General features: G+C 36.3%; 2 protein-coding genes across 4 annotated transcripts; one reads left to right on the top strand and one right to left on the bottom strand.

The window, feature by feature from the left end:
- The first annotated feature begins 6,991 nt into the window (after positions 1-6,991).
- LOC130817861 (nicotianamine synthase-like) lies at positions 6,992-8,687 on the top strand. Its single transcript, XM_057683813.1, has one exon. The coding sequence runs from the start codon at positions 7,103-7,105 to the stop codon at positions 8,093-8,095; it is 993 nt and encodes a 330-aa protein (XP_057539796.1). The 5' UTR covers positions 6,992-7,102; the 3' UTR covers positions 8,096-8,687.
- Positions 8,688-10,091: 1,404 nt separating this feature from the next.
- LOC130817862 (transcription initiation factor TFIID subunit 9) lies at positions 10,092-15,274 on the bottom strand. Of its 3 annotated transcripts, none has more exons than XR_009043874.1 (3): positions 14,878-15,274; positions 10,824-11,166; positions 10,092-10,716 (listed from the first exon to the last, which is right to left on the bottom strand). XR_009043874.1 is itself a non-coding variant. In XM_057683814.1 (2 exons), exons 1-2 carry the CDS (start codon positions 15,154-15,156, stop codon positions 10,900-10,902), a joined length of 546 nt encoding a protein of 181 aa, XP_057539797.1. In that variant the 5' UTR covers positions 15,157-15,274; the 3' UTR covers positions 10,092-10,899. The 3 variants fall into 3 exon arrangements, 1 of the variants encoding a protein (XP_057539797.1); XR_009043875.1 differs by having other exon boundaries at positions 10,092-10,459; XM_057683814.1 differs by having other exon boundaries at positions 10,092-11,166.
- Positions 15,275-16,018: the final 744 nt, after the last annotated feature.

The following is a 16,018-nucleotide window of genomic DNA, read 5'->3' as shown; positions in this document are numbered from 1 at the left end:
AATGGGTCAAATGACCTGAAATATATGAATTTAATGACCTAAAAAAAGTAGGTTAATTGGGTCATTAGCAGGTTGATCCGATCTGCTACAGATCAAGTCGGGGTTTCAATTTTTGACCCATTAATTAAATGGGTCAGGTTCAGGTTAAGGGTTTATTGACCCATTTATATATGATCCGAACCTGAAAATGACCCAACCCGACCTGTTTGACACCCCTATCTGCTATATTTGATAAAACAATCGGTAATTATTTTTTGTAAGTAAATGAGCATACATCAATTAAAAACCTGACTATTAACGTATTTCGATATTGACCCGATCAATAGTTATCCGTAACCGATAACTACTCGAAAAATAAAGCTCGAACCCGATCTGTACCCGAAAAAACCGAACCAATTAGTAATCGATGACAACCCGAGACCGATTGACACTCGACACGAACTTCAACCGACACCGAACTGATGCTAACCCGATAGCTTGAATAACCGATCTCTAACCGAACCTTGACTAACCAACTCGACCCGAGTGTGACCCGTTGTAACACACATCCGAAAAATAACCGATCTGAAATGCAACTGAACCGAATAACACCCGTCCGAAACCGACCCGATCAATCGAATGAACACCTCTATGCATGAATATAACATATCTTGTGGCTAAGTATTTAGCCTCATGTACGTACGAGAAAAACATTTGACAGAATTCTAACCCAAAAAACTTTCATATGATTTAGTTATTGTGCGAAAGCATTTAGATATTATCTTCGGTTCCTAACAAATTAGATATTTAATTAGAATATATAAAGGAAGTAGCAATTTCATCCTTGTGGAAATATATTATTCTGAGGATATTCTGATTTTGTTGCTCTTTTTAGACAAATGTATTAGAGCAAGTACATATTTCCTAGTTATATTTTTTTCCTTAGTTAACTCCTATTTTGTGTATATAATGGTGCTGTAATGGTAATTAAAAGGTAATACAAAACAGTATTTATTAACCCTAAATTCCGCTTTCTTAAATTCTTCATGGTATCAGAGCCAAAGGTGTTTTCCGGGACCGACAACATTGTTGGTTATCATCATTTACCTTAAACAACCTCACCAGGAACAATGGCAGAAACCGACCCAAAACAACTCATAACCATGGAACAGATAGAACAAATGTTCAAACTGTTTCAATAGATGCACAAACTAAACACGCACAACCCTCGAAACTATATCACCAGAACTGAAATTGGCCGAAAAACTAACTTACCAAAATTACACAACTTGGTGTAAAATGATGCAAATCGCTTTAGAATGCAGGGGACGTCTCAGTCACATCATAGACGATCCTCCTAGCATCTCGGATCCAAATTACAAAGCATAGAAGCAAAAGGACTCTATAGTTCTGTCCTGGATTATTTCAAATATCGACAGCGACCTCATAAACCAGTTCTTAGATTATACAATTGCAAGGGACTTATGGAGAGGGATTGAAGTCCTATTGTGCAGTGGAAGGGACGAACTCCAGATCTTTTATCTGAGTTCTCAAGCCAACAGTTTAAAACAGAATCAAGACCCTTTGGAGGTCTTCTATGTAAAACTAACCACAATCTGGAAGAAAATGGACCGACGGCAACCGAATCCGATGATACATGCTGAAGATATCACAATCTTCAACACTTTCATTCAAAAGCAAAGATTATTCCAGTTTTTGGTCTGGATTCACGACACTTTTGACAAACAAAAAAGAGACTTGTTAAATCAAGACCCACTCCCAACAGTTGAACTTGCCTATGCTACAATTAGGCGTGGGATTATGACCCACACTTCATCACCGGGAAAAATTCCCTCAAAAATAGGGAGTGGGTTGGCTGTTAAACGCCGGTCGGATGTCTCATTCCGGCGTGATATGGAGGACAAAACTCACCTGAGATGTAGTCACTGTGGAGGAAGCCGTCACACAAAGGAAGGATGTTTCAAGTTAATTGGCTTCCCGGAGTGTGGGAGGAACACCGGCAAAGGAAAACCGCCACCAAGGTTCAGTCAGTTAGAACCGGTGGCAAGGCTCACTTGGTCACCGGCGTTCCCCCTCCCACCAGCGAATCAACCCACTACACAGAGACAAAGAAAGGCAATAATGGTGTCGAAGGTGAAACAGAACAGAGAAAAGGAGACGGACCAGAAGAGAGAAAGGGAAAAGGCTCTAGAAGCAAAACACTCCCAATCCCACTTATTTATACCACAACACTCCCAAAACCCTAAGCCCACAAATAACCACCGGTCCATTTATAAAACCTCCCATAATCTCACAGAACCCAAAACCTCATGTGACACCCATAAACTTGGTCTCTTATTTAAACCTTGTTTTTCATTGCAATGGATATTTGATTGCGGGGCCACCGATACTATGACTTTTGACCCTCGTGATCTTTTATCCACTAATCCAAAAACCCGCACCTACATTCAAACGGCTAATGGGGAGTGTGTGAGTGTTGATCAATCTAGGCCCGTTACCATTTCTCTCTCTCTTAAAATTAATAATTGTCTTTTAATTCCTAACTTATCTCATAAGTTGTTGTCTATTAGCCAGTTGACTCGGGAATTAAAATGTATTGTGCTTATGTCTTCTTCTGGTTGTGTTGTGCAGGATGCTCAGACAGGAAAGATTATTGGTCGTGGTACTGAACGAGATGGTTTATACTATGTGAACGAGGCGATTCAAACGGGTCACACTTTGCTTGCTCATGGGTTCTCTGATCATCAGTTATGGACTTGGCATCGACGTCTAGGACATCCATCATTAGGGTATCTGAAACGTATTTTTCCGTCATTAACTAAAAGTAACGTAGTCTTGGTGTGTGAAGCTTGTGTCCTTGCAAAAAGTCACAAACATTCTTACTCTCCTAGTTCTAATCATAGCAGTGAACCTTTTTTTTTTGATACGTTCTGACGTTTGGGGCCCTGCTCTTGAGTTTAGTAAACAAAGTTATTCATATTTTGTTTCATTTATTAATGATTGTACTAGAATGTGTTAGATATATTTCTGGAAACACAAATCTGAGGTCTTTGATGTTTTTGTCAAGTTCTATAATATGATTGTCACGTAATTTAAAAGTAAACCTCAGATACTTCGATCCGACAATGGGGGGGAATACATGAACCAACATATGGAAAATTTCTTCACTACCCATGGTCTCATTCATCAAACTTCTTGTCCTCACACACCACAACAAAACGACATAGTTGAAAGAAATAATCGTACTCTCCTTGAAATGGGTCGAGCCCTTATGTTTGAAGCCCATGTCCCATCTTATTTTTGGCTCGAAGCTATTGCCTCTGCCACCTACCTCACAAATAGACTACCCTCCAAAACTCTTAAGTTCAAAACCCCCCTCGAAGCCCTTCGTACCCACACTACTATTCCCTATTTCCACTCCTTACCCCTCGGATCTTTGGGTGTGTTGTGTATGTCCATTTACCCAAACTTGCTCGGAATAAACTGGAACCTCGTGTTGTTAAGTGTATCTTTGTGGGTTATGGTACTAACCAAAAGGGATATCGCTGCTTTGATCCGACTCAGAATAAACTGTATACCACAATGGATTGTGACTTCTTTGAGCATTCCTATTTTTACTCCCAGCTTCGTCCTCAGGGGGAGACTACATGTGATGACTTGAGCTGGCTTACACACTCTGTAACTAATGATCTGAACCCCAAAGAGCAAGTAGGTAATCTAACAGACATTGCTATGGAAAACATAGTATTACTTTCTCCTCAGGCCTCCCCTACCTTGTCTGAAGCATCTAATGATCAAGAGGTTGTCTGTGAGCCTCAAGAGGTATTAACTGAACCTAAACCTCAAACTAATGATGATATATCTGGTATTGTTAATTCCCCCTGCAGATATGAATTACCTCCAAGGAGCAAAAGAGGTGTTCCCCTAAGAAGGTATGATCCAGATTTTGAATCACAGAGATCTCGGTATCCTATTAACCGAGAGATGAGTAACTTGGCACAGATAGCTGTAGCATTCCAAGCCAGTCTATACTCAAGTTCCCTGCCCCGAAGTATTGAAGAAGCTTTCCGAAACCCAAGGTGGAAAGAAGCAACGGAAGATGAGATCTGGGCTTTAAAGAAAAATAGCACATGGGACAAGTGTATGCTACCTAAAGGAAAAAAACCAGTAGGTTGCAAATGGATTTTTACAATAAAGTATCATGCAGACGAAACTATTGAGAGATACAAAGCTCGCCTGTGGCAAAGGGGTATACACAGACTTACGGGATTGATTACTCTGAAACCTTGTCTCCGGTTGCCAAGATAGACACCATCAGGGTTATATTCTCCATAGTTGCTAATAAAGATTGGCCTCTCTACCAGTTTGATGTAAAGAACGCATTCCTACATGGCGAGATTGAAGAAGAGGTGTATATGCATGCTCCACCGGGTTTTTCAGGTGATTTGCTCCAGGTGAAGGATGTAGACTTAAAAAGGCGTTATATGGCTTGAACAGTCTCCGAGAGCTTGGTTCGGTAGGTTTACCACAGCAATGAAGAAATTTGGGTATGAACAGAGCCATTCCGACCATACACTGTTCCTGAAGAAAGGGGATGGTCAGATCACATGTCTAATCATTTATGTGGATGATATGGTAATAACTGGGAATAATGAGAGGGAGATAAAGGAGCTCAAGAGGAAATTATTCATGGAGTTCGAGATGAAGGATTTGGGGAACTTGAAGTACTTCCTTGGTATAGAAGTTTTCCGGTCCAAGAAGGGAATCTTCATCAATCAAAAAAAATATGTCTTAAATCTGTTAGCAGAGGTACGTATGCTTGACTGTAAACCAGCAGAAACACCAATCGTTGTTAATCATAAACTCCAGACAACACCTGGAGAAGAACCAGCTGACAAGAAGAAGTATTAGAAATTGGTGGGCAAACTGATCTATCTATCTCACACTAGACCCAACATATCATATGCAGTTGGTTTTGTGAGCCGATTCATGCACTTACCACAGACCCCACATATGGAAGCAGTGGTAAGAATCTTGAGATACTTGAAAGGCATGAGTGATAGAGGAGTCTTCTTTGGCAAAAACCATCACCTTGACCTTGTAGCTTACACAGATGCTGACTGGGCAGGCGATCGAGGCAGTAGGATATCTACATCTAGATACTTCATCCTTGTAGGGGGTAACTTGGTTACTTGGAGGAGTAAGAAATATAAAGTAATTGCATTATCAAATGCAGAAGCAGAGTTCAGAGGGGTAGCAAAAGGAATAACAGAGATCCCATGGCTAAGAAATCTTTTTATACGAACTCGACTTTCCACCAACAGAAGCATGCAAATTATTCTGTGACAATAAAGAAGCTATTGATATCTCAGAAAATCCGATCCAACATGATCGAACGAAACATGTGGAGGTTGACAGACACTTCATAAAGGAAAAATTGGAGAAGGAAATCATCAGCATCCCACACATGAGATCAGCTGAAGCCTTTGAGACAACGTTATCCAAGTTAGGCATCGGAAATCCTATAACCTAACTTGAGGGGGAGTGTGAAAATATATTATTCTGAGGATATTATGATTTTGTTACTCTTTTTAGACAAATGTATTAGGGCAAGCATATATTTCCTAGTTATATTTCTTTCTTTAGTTAACTCCTAATTTGTGTATATAATGGCGTTGTAATGGTAATTAAAAGGTAATACAAAACAGTATTCATTAACCCTAAATTCTGCTTTCTTAAATTCTTCAATCCTCAATAATGTGCGTGAGAGAGAGAGCACGTACGTGAGCCTCACACACATTCTTTGTGCACAAATACTCAATTGAGAAAGTTTTTTTTTTTCACAGATTGAAAAAATATATATTTTAAAATTTTTTGAAGTGACAAATTATTTTGACAATATGTTTAGATATTTAAAACCCTAAACTAAAGAACAATTTTTAAATTATGTAATTTAGTTGTAGTTGAGAATTGTAAATATTAGCATGTTTAAAATCCTAAATTGAGTTTTTCAATAATTTTTTTAAAAAAGTATTTTAAATTAAATATTCTGATATCCGGCTTCATTAAAATTTCGATTTAGAACTAGAAATCGATTTTGAAAGCGAATATCCCATACGAATTATCTAATTTTCAAATAAATTATAAGATATTAAAATTAAATATCGTGTTTTGGATTGGATAATTGTGAACTCTCCTAATATGATGAGGCACGTTACCGTTGATTTAATTTGACCTTACAATTACTCTTCCGCCCTAAAAATTATTTGATCAAATCAATAAGAAAAGAAACTCGTCCATAAAAATTCTAAAATATAGAAAAAAAGGTAAAGAAAAATGGATTTTGTTATAAAATGCAAACGTGTTAGGAGCGGGATTTTACGTAAGATCGTTGAAAAATTAGGATTGAAATCAGTAAAATTAGATCGTAGGATCGTGTGATCCTACAAATATGCATTAATATATATGCTTTGGATAACTGATTGTGAATTATATTTGGATAACTAGAGAAAATTTTTACGATTAAAACTACCTTGTAGGATTGAATCGTTGGATCGTAGAATTGTGTTATGATCCTACCACCTAAATTCTTGAGGTAAGTTGAATATATCACAATTCCACCAACATTAAGATCCTACTTACAATCCAGATCCATCGCCTATTTTTAGATTATAAAATCGAAGAATCGTAGATCAATATTAAATTCTAATAACCATCGATAAAATGACAACAATACAGATTCGAAGCACCCAAATCGATGCCTTATAAGAGTAGTAGTGAATTACTTCAGTCTCAACTATAATGACATTCTTTAGAGTCAAAGGATAAAAGCCACTTACGCCAACTAGGGTTTTCCACAAATTAAGGGCTATTAATTTAACTACTAAAACTGATATGTAATTACACTCAAAGATGTATTATGACTAAGCATCTAAAAGATTGACTATTCAAGTGGAACCCACACATTGCCAATAAATAGCACCCTCCTTATTGTTCAATTTCTCCAAATCCAAACACACCCAACAAACATTTTCACAAAAAGTATTATATTCTTGTAAAATTTTCTTTGTTTTCCCATCAAAATATCCACATAGTGCTCAATATGATGGTGTGCCAAGAAGAGCCATTGGTGAACCAAATTAGTGAATTGTATGAGAAAATCTCAAATCTTGAGAGTCTTAAACCATCAGAAGATGTCAACATGTTGTTTACACAACTTGTACATACTTGCATGCCTCCTAATCCCATTGATGTCACAAAATTACCTAACCAAATTCAAGAAATGAGGTCTAATCTAATTAGTCTTTGTGGTGAGGCTGAGGGACTTCTTGAAAAACATTATTCTTCACTTTTAGTCTCATATGATAACCCTATAGACCATTTTGATATTTTTCCTTATTATTCCAACTATCTTAAGCTTAGTTTATTAGAGTACAACATTTTGACCCAACACTCCACCCATGCACCCAAACGGGTCGCCTTTGTGGGGTCTGGTTCTCTCCCTCTTACATCAATTGTGCTCGCCCTTAACCACCTTTGTGAAACCCAATTCGATAACTATGACAATGACCCATTTGCTAATGAGATGGCAGCCCGGTTGGTGGAGCCCGACCCAGACTTATCAGTCCGGATGAAATTTCACACTAAGGATGTCATGAGTGTGGGGAAAGAGGAACTTAAAGAGTATGATGTTGTTTTCTTAGCTGCCCTTGTTGGAATGAACAAGGAAGACAAAATCAAAATCATTCATCACTTAGCCAAGAATATGGCACAAGGTACAACCCTAATGGTTCGAAGTGCACATGGTGCTCGGGCTTTCTTGTACCCGGTTGTTGACCCAGAAGACCTTTGTGGGTTTGAAGTCCTCTCGGTTTTCCATCCAATGGACGAGGTCATCAACTCTATTGTGATAGCAAGGAAGGCCGTTGACAATGATCTTTCTTCATCCCTATACCCTATTGAGTGGGAACAAAACCATACTCAAAATATTTCTCCTTTAAGGTTGCAAAGTTGCAAGTGTTTGGAAATTCAACCATTTAACCCATTAAAATATGGAAACATACTTGGAGAACTAGCTTCTAGTGGGCATCAATAAGCTATTAAGGTGTTACATTAAGACAATCACAAACTAGTGTATGAGATGATGTCATCGAGAGACGCTCCTTATACTTTGATGAAATAGCTCATTTAATATGTATTATGAAAATATAGGCTTCTTATTTGAGTTTTTTTAACTGAGAGACAGTCTCTCACACGTATAGCTCACAATCACAATATGTAGAGCCCAACTAAGCTACATACTCTCTTACCATTCTTGTTATAATCTTTCTAGCTAATTTTGTTATTTCTCCCTTGTTATTGCAATAAAGAATATAAATATTTAGTGAGCATAAGATATATATTATATTATGCGTGATCATGTAGTTGTGTCGGTGTCATATCCAACGTCTCAATATTTCTCCAATGAAAATCTTCAATTTCGTAGAAGGAAACTTCATGTATCGTAGCCCTACACATGATCATTATTTGATCAAACCCTAATGCATTTTAGTCCTGGATCATCTTTTGTTTTATCAAGCTCGGGCGTCTCATAAATTTTGGCGTCACGTGTCAATTCTATCTCATAGACTCTTACAATCTCTAAATTAAAACAAAAAATCAAAATATTAATATATGATAAAATCTTTCCATCAATTAAATTTTTCCAACTACCAATATAAAAGTTTTCAAACGGAAATGAGATTTTAGAAAAAAAAATAGTATGTCAGAAGTATTTACTTTTTTAATTCGCGTATTTTGAAACAATTAATAATAATTGGCTCTTTATTACTTGAGTACTCTCGTGTAAATATAGTATATATGAAACACAGTAAATAAATTGATAAATAAAATTTGTATAAAAATATATTCTAAATCCCCTCTAATAATAGGCTCCTGTGTTATAGACCGCTTTGCATATGCTAATTGAGAGCTGGTTTTATTGATAATTATAATGGTATATGTTTTTATATACCATCATATATGTATATCACTAATTCATCAAATATGCTCGTGGGAAAATTCTTATCATTGTCGTTGCATTATTTTGTCTAAAAGAAAGTTAGGTATACCTTAAATAAATAAGTAAGGAAACAATTGTCGTTTTGAAGTAGAAGAAATATCATAAAGAAATTCCATTAGCACTTTTATCAAGTAGATTTAAATTAGGATGGCCTTTATCAAAGTAAAACTATTAGGAGTTGTTTTAGTTAAATATCTTAGGGGAGGTATTGGTCCCATTGTAGGTTATTGAATCTAATTCTCAATAATTGGGATGTATGATGGGACTAGAGTTGTTTTGGATCATCGTGTTGATTTCGAATAAGATATTTTGGGTAGATTTAGAATCGAGTCTTCTACTCATTTTGATTTTTAATAATTGTAAATAATTTTTAAAGTTAGGTTTAATCAAGTTCGACAACAAATCGAGTAAATATTAAATCATCAGGTCAATTTTAAATATTCCTAGATATGACAATTAATGAGAAGAAGACACAATAAGATTGCTTAGGCGAAAGGTAAACTTTTGGTCAAGTGATATTCTTCTGATATTGAAGAATTATCTTTCGATGTTAAAAGTCTTTTTCTATGAGATATGAAATTATGTATGCATAGACTATACTTATTACATTACTTACTAATAAATGTATCTACAATTTGTTATGTTTGTCAATTGAATAAGTAGCACCAACTAATTCAACCATGTCGATAATGTTTTCATTTGTCTTTTTAAAGCCTATACTTCTTTCCAAAAGCTTTTCAGAAGGAGATGCAACTAATAAAACAAAGAGAAAACAGTATAAACAGTATATGTTTGATTATGTGATTAGTTCAATTGGTGCAAAAAGTTTCACCTTATCTAACAAGGTTAGAGTTCGTAAGTAGAGTCACCTACTTTAAAAGACTTGTTGGTCTTGTATTAGACAATCATATCGTTGGAGCAATACTCACATTCCATGCCTAGTGTATCTTTTAGAAGAGAAAAGAAATTGACACAATGCACCATAATTCACAGGTAAACAACACAACAAGAACATAGGTGCACAAAAATCTTAAGTAAAACAACACAACTCGAACGTAGTTGCACAAAATGCATCCAATATTACTCAAACTCGTATGTATCGATTATATCTTGTTGCACATACAGAACGAAGAAACCAAACGCAATAAAAAACTAGTTTCGTCAAAGGATCCAACATGTATCATCAAATGATGTGCATATTACACATCATTTTACACATTGTTTACTAGTTTCATATGTACATTGTGGTACTCCTTCACTCCAACACAACAGGATCCAACATGAAACGCATCGGGTGGGTTGCGTAGGAATGAAGGAGTAACACAATGTACAACCAAGCTGAAAATCAGGTGGAGCTTCCAAAACTACCAAGTCTTAAAATTCACAAATTCCTTGCTCCTGAAAAGAATCACCACAATGGTTTATACTAGTCTCATATAGTAGATTACATCATGATAAACGAAAACTAACCTCCAAGCATTTCCTAATATAAACATCCAATATAGTTCATGTAGTGTTTCGAAGATTTTTCAACATTAAAAAAAGGCTAGGAAACAAAACAGACCATGAGGTATACTCCCATGTCCACGATAGAATTTATTGTGCATCATGACGAGGGTTGTACTCTCAGATGCATAGTAAGATACCGGAAATTTCTGTCGCAATTTAATAGGCAACCAATCAATGAATAAGCTCCTATACTCTTCTTGATAAGTAAAAAACTAAAAACTTTGGGCTCACGAGAAGATTTGAGAGATCTCACCTAGATGATGTGCTCCAACAGGCAACAGGGAAAGAGTACATGATGAATGTTGTGCCCCATTAGTAATGACGAGGTATTACTTTGGACGTTTTGCACCCAGAGGAAAGGAGACCCTCTGTGTAGTGTTCTGAAGTGTATCGGTCTTTGGCTCTTGCGATGTGCTAGGAGCTGCAGTCTCTTCTTCTGTTTCTTCTAATACCTGGGGGTTTTGCTTCTTTGGTATCACTAGCTGGTAATTGGGGCTAATCAGGGTGTCTTCTTCAGGTGGAAGTGGGATTCCAGAGCCTCCAAAATGTTTTGGTAGTGGTGTTTTGTTCTTGGTTCTAGCCAGCTCCAGTAAAACCTACCCAAGTCCAAGCATATAGATTTCTAAGCAAAACTGCAAACAGCCACAAGAAATAGCTAGAGAGAAATGCCTATAGTTAGAGTTGGCAAACCTCAAAACACCAGAAGAAACATCTTAGGAAAAAACCCACACACAAACACACAACTCTTTTAGGTTGCGTTTAGAAACAGATACTTCATATCAAATTGTAGATTTCAATTATGAATTCATTAATGAAGAATTTGAGAATGACAAGGTTTGGAAAGTCATTTCAAATCCTCATCTTTAACCACATTTATAACTGGCCATTTGACTCAAATCCTAATTTGAATTTTTTTATGAAAGAGTGTGTGACTTGAGTCTTGTGTAGAAGAGTTTAATCTTAAAGGTTAAAGTAACAAACTATGATTACTAGACATTAAGCATGTACTATTATGAGTAGTAATGAACACTCCAATTCATGAAGTAGTACACAATCTTATTGTGTACATAAAACAAGTGCATGGAGTGTATCACATGGGTTTGCCAATGATAAATAAGGGAATGTAGTACACACTAGCTAGATCAAGCTATGGGAGCATAGAGGGGACCATAGGGACTATTGAATTACATGTGAAGGAAAGGCAACAGGCTGGAAAATAGGCGTCAGAAGCGTGCCTGACTGTCGCTCGACCCCCTGCAGGGTCGAGCCACCAGGTCGAGCAAGTCCACTGACAGCTGCTGCGTTGTTTTTTCTGTTTTGGCTCTTTGCTTCCCAAGTCCCCCTTGCCTATATAAGTTGTATTGCTATTGTTGTAGTGTGTAGAGTCAAGCTAAAAGCTTGAGCCTTCCATTCTTTATCCTTACCATACTCTCTTAATTCTCTACTCAAATGTATAGCTCACACTACTCTCCATTGATGTAATTACTTCAATGAGCTTCCAACCTCCTCTATCCTTTAAACACATAATGATACTCTAGCCTAGGATGGTGGATGTAGCCTCATTAATGGTGAACCACCTTAAATCTTAGTGTTGATGTTTGCTTTACTTTTATTACTTAAATCACCTTAATACTTGCATATAACCATGGTTCATAGTGCACCTTCAAGCCATGGTCATTAACCTTTCGTACCACTTTTAGGCCCACGTTTTCGCATTCGTTAGTCTATTCTAACAATTGGTATCAAAGCCAAAGGTTTGGTTGATGATTATTATGGTGCTTTCTTGGTGTTTTGGGTTGTGTTCAACCACCTACAATGAACAAAGGTTTTTTGGTAAATTAAAATTCTGATTTTTGGGTAAGTTAAGGTGAAATAAATTTTGTTTTTGGTGTTTAAAAGGTGTTAAAAGGTGAATGGAAACTTAAAGTGAGAAGTTGCTTTTCAAAGACTCAAACTTAAAGTCTCAAGAGAGGTGTTGAGACAAAGTTGGGTAAAAGGAGAAAGTGAAGGGGTTAGTTGGATTGCTCTTGATGGTCAAAGAGTGTCTCCATTTTGATTATTCTTGATGAGTTTTTGTTGGTTATCCCCTATTTGGAGTTGGCAAGAATGTTTCTTGAAACCTCACCTCAAATTTTTCACATTCCATTAAAATGGATATGTTTGTTTAAATGGTCCAAGATTTGTTGGGATTTTTGTTTTGCACTCTTGATTTTGTTATTTGCCATAATTTTCTCTTACAAGTTTTTGAGTTAAAAATTCTCGTTTTGGTTGAGATAAGTTGTGAAGTGAGTTTTCTGGGTGAATCTTGATTAAAGGTTTTGTCTTTCATCACTATCACATAAGTACTCGATTTTTTTGATTAGCAAAGGTGTGCTTGTAAGAAGTAAGACTAATGGATAGAGTCTTTTTGGGCAATATTTGAACAAGAGTCATGACTTGGTAATTATTTTTTGGTGATCATATTTTGATGTTTGATTACAAGTCTAGGACTAGTTATGCCAAGCTAGTTATGTTTTGTGGTAAGCATGTTGAAAATGGTTATGTTAATCGTGTTAATGATTTTGCGATGAAATTGGTTGTACTTATTTGCTATTTGAGTACAAGGGTGGTTATGATTTGGCTCTAAGGTTTCAGAACCATTTTATGTCCCCAAATTTGAGATAACTTAATGTCCCTTGGTACTAGTATATTCATGTGGGTTTGATGATACATTGGTGAAGGTGGAGTTATGATGATGGTGACCGGTTCATTATAGACATTGATAGAACCAATTATTATGAAAACATTTTGCTTAGCACCATGCTCAAAGTAGTTGGCATTCATGTTTCCACAAACTTAATCCAAGTATCTTGTTTTGTTAAAGAACCACAATTTGAGGCAAACTTGTTATTTGAGCAAAAGGTGTTTCCTTTTTGGTCCAACTTCCTATCAACAAGTACATGGTGTTCTTAGTTTAATTTTGCAAGACTTTGAAAGTCTTTTGGTGTGTACACCATTTAGGTCTTTCTAAGACATTTGCATATGGTCATCTTGCTGCATATGTGCTTGGTAAGTATGCTTTAGTGCCTTTGGTTAAGTATTCTTTGGAGTGTTGTTGGATTTGTGTTTGTTGAAGGGGATCTTTATTTTTGGTAGCCTCAAGTCAAGGTGGAGATTGAAAGAGTATGTGACTTGAGTCTTGTGTAGAAGAGTTTAATCTTAAAGTTAAAGTAACAAACTATGATTACTAGACCTTAAGCATGTACTATTATGAGTAGTAATGAACACTCCAACTCCTGAAGTAGTACACACTCTCATTGTGTACATAAAACAAGTGTATAGAGTGTGTCACATGGGCTTGCCATAGATAAATAAGGGAATGTAGTATACACTAGCTAGATTAAGCTATGGGAGCATAGAGGGACCAAAGGGACTATTGAATCACATGTGAATGAAAGGCAACATGCTGGAAAATGGGCGTCAAAAGCATGCCTGACAGCCGCTCGATCCCCTGCTCGGTCAAGCCACCAGGTCGTGCAAGTCCACTGACAGCTGCTGCCTTGTTTTTTCTGTTTTGGCTCTTTGCTTCCCAAGTCCCCCTTGCCTATATAACTTGTATTGCTATTGTTGTATGTGTAGGGCCAAGCTAAAAGCTTGAGCCTCCCATTCTTTATTCTTACCATACTCTCTTAATTCTCTAATCAAATGTATAGCTCACACTAGTCTTTATTGATGTAATTCCTCTTAACATTGTACTGAGCTTCCAAGCTCTTCTATCCTTTAAATCCTTTAAATACATAATGATATACTAGCCTAGGATGGTGGATATAGCCTCATTAATGGTGAACCAACTTAAATCTTGGTGTTAATGTTTGCTTTATTTTTATTGCTTAAATCACCTTAATACTTGCATATAACCATGGTTCATTCGCGCACCTTCAAACCATGGTCATTAACCTTTCGTGCCACTTTTAGGCCCACATTTCCACATTAGTTAGTCTACTCTAACATTTTATTTGCCAAATATACTAAATTTGAGTCAAATCTATATTTACAATTGAAATAATCATTCCCAATAGCATTAAGTTTTTTCAATTCCTAGGGATTCTTTCCGGCAAATTCAAATTCTTCAAGCCAAATTCTTACAGATCAATCAATCAACAATGCAATAGGGATCCCAGATAGCAACGAATATGATGATAGAAAGAGAAGGGGCTCCAATCCCGAAATTGGAAGATAAAATCCAAACAATTAGATTCTAAAAAATCTATAAATACATAAAATTGGATAATTTCAAAGAAAAAAGGGAAAGTAAAAGCTGAAAGTACCTCTCGTGGTGGTGGTTGCGAGAAGCTGAAATTCACTTTTGATTGAATAGCAAGCTTGATATCATCGGTGTCAATTGTCGTCTTGGCAGCATGCTCCGAGTAAAGTTGTGCATCCATCAAGATATCAACGACATATCTATACCAAAGCTCCAAAAACTGGTGCACAACACGGGGCTCATGCTCCTCAACACCCATAGATTTTAACAATGACTTCACAATCTTTGCATCTCTGGGCAAATCTTCCTCTCCCTCTGCCATACACTCCGAACCTGACACCATCCAATTTGCGTTGAGAATTTAGACTCGTTAACTGAGAGATTATTAGACAAAATGAATGCCCAAGTGTTGGATGGGGGGGTAACTGAGAGATTAGCACTAACAAATATTTTATACGTCCTCCTTGAAAAGTATTGATGTCGGGTAACCGGTTACGAACACCTTACTTTCATAGTTATCAGAATTACAATTCTGATCTATAATTTTACGATCTTACGATTGAATAATTGGCGACCGATCCGAATTGTATGTAGGATCTTAATATGATAGAATCGTACGATCATACTTAGCTAAAGAATTTAGGTGTGGGATCATAACACAATTGTATGATCTTACGATCCAACTATCTGATCCTACATAAGTGGTTTCCATCGTAAAATATTTTCATATAATTTACAGATATCACTTACATTTAAATATATATTTTAAGTAATTAAATCAATACCACCGTAGAATTCATGTTTTACTTGATTTGCAGTTTAAAAATGCTTATTAAAAGTTTTTTTTAAAAGAGCTTAATAGATGTAGTCGAATAAGTTTTTACTCACACCTTAAAGTAATTATATCACATGATCCTACGATCCGATTCTATCGATTTCGATCCTTACCCCTCAATGATTCTAAGTAGAATCTCAACCCTAACTACCTTGATTACTTTTAAAGCTTATGTAATCACTTTTAAGACATATGTAATGACTTTTAAGGCCTATGTGATCACTATTAAGGCATATGTGATCATTTTTAATTTTGAAGTCCTCCACCATCACCACCACTACAAAACACAATCTCTATAAGTTTTAAAAGTGATCACATAAGCCTTAAAAGTGATCACAAATGCTTTAAAAATGATCACAAATGTTTTAAA

Source organism: Amaranthus tricolor, chromosome 7 (genome assembly GCF_026212465.1).
Source record: "Amaranthus tricolor cultivar Red isolate AtriRed21 chromosome 7, ASM2621246v1, whole genome shotgun sequence".
Classification (NCBI taxonomy): domain Eukaryota; kingdom Viridiplantae; phylum Streptophyta; class Magnoliopsida; order Caryophyllales; family Amaranthaceae; genus Amaranthus; species Amaranthus tricolor.
This window is presented reverse-complemented; position numbering and strand designations above follow the sequence as displayed.

What these genes read in the sequence shown, in the direction of transcription:
- LOC130817862 (XM_057683814.1), bottom strand. Translation starts at nt 15,156, where the DNA reads ATGGTGTCAGGTTCGGAGTGTATGGCAGAGGGAGAGGAAGATTTGCCC. An exon ending in CGCAACCACCACCACGAGAG is followed by an intron (nt 11,167 to 14,877) that starts GTACTTTCAGCT and finishes GGACTTGGGTAG; the next exon opens with GTTTTACTGGAGCTGGCTAG.
- LOC130817861 (XM_057683813.1), top strand. Translation starts at nt 7,103, where the DNA reads ATGATGGTGTGCCAAGAAGAGCCATTGGTGAACCAAATTAGTGAATTG.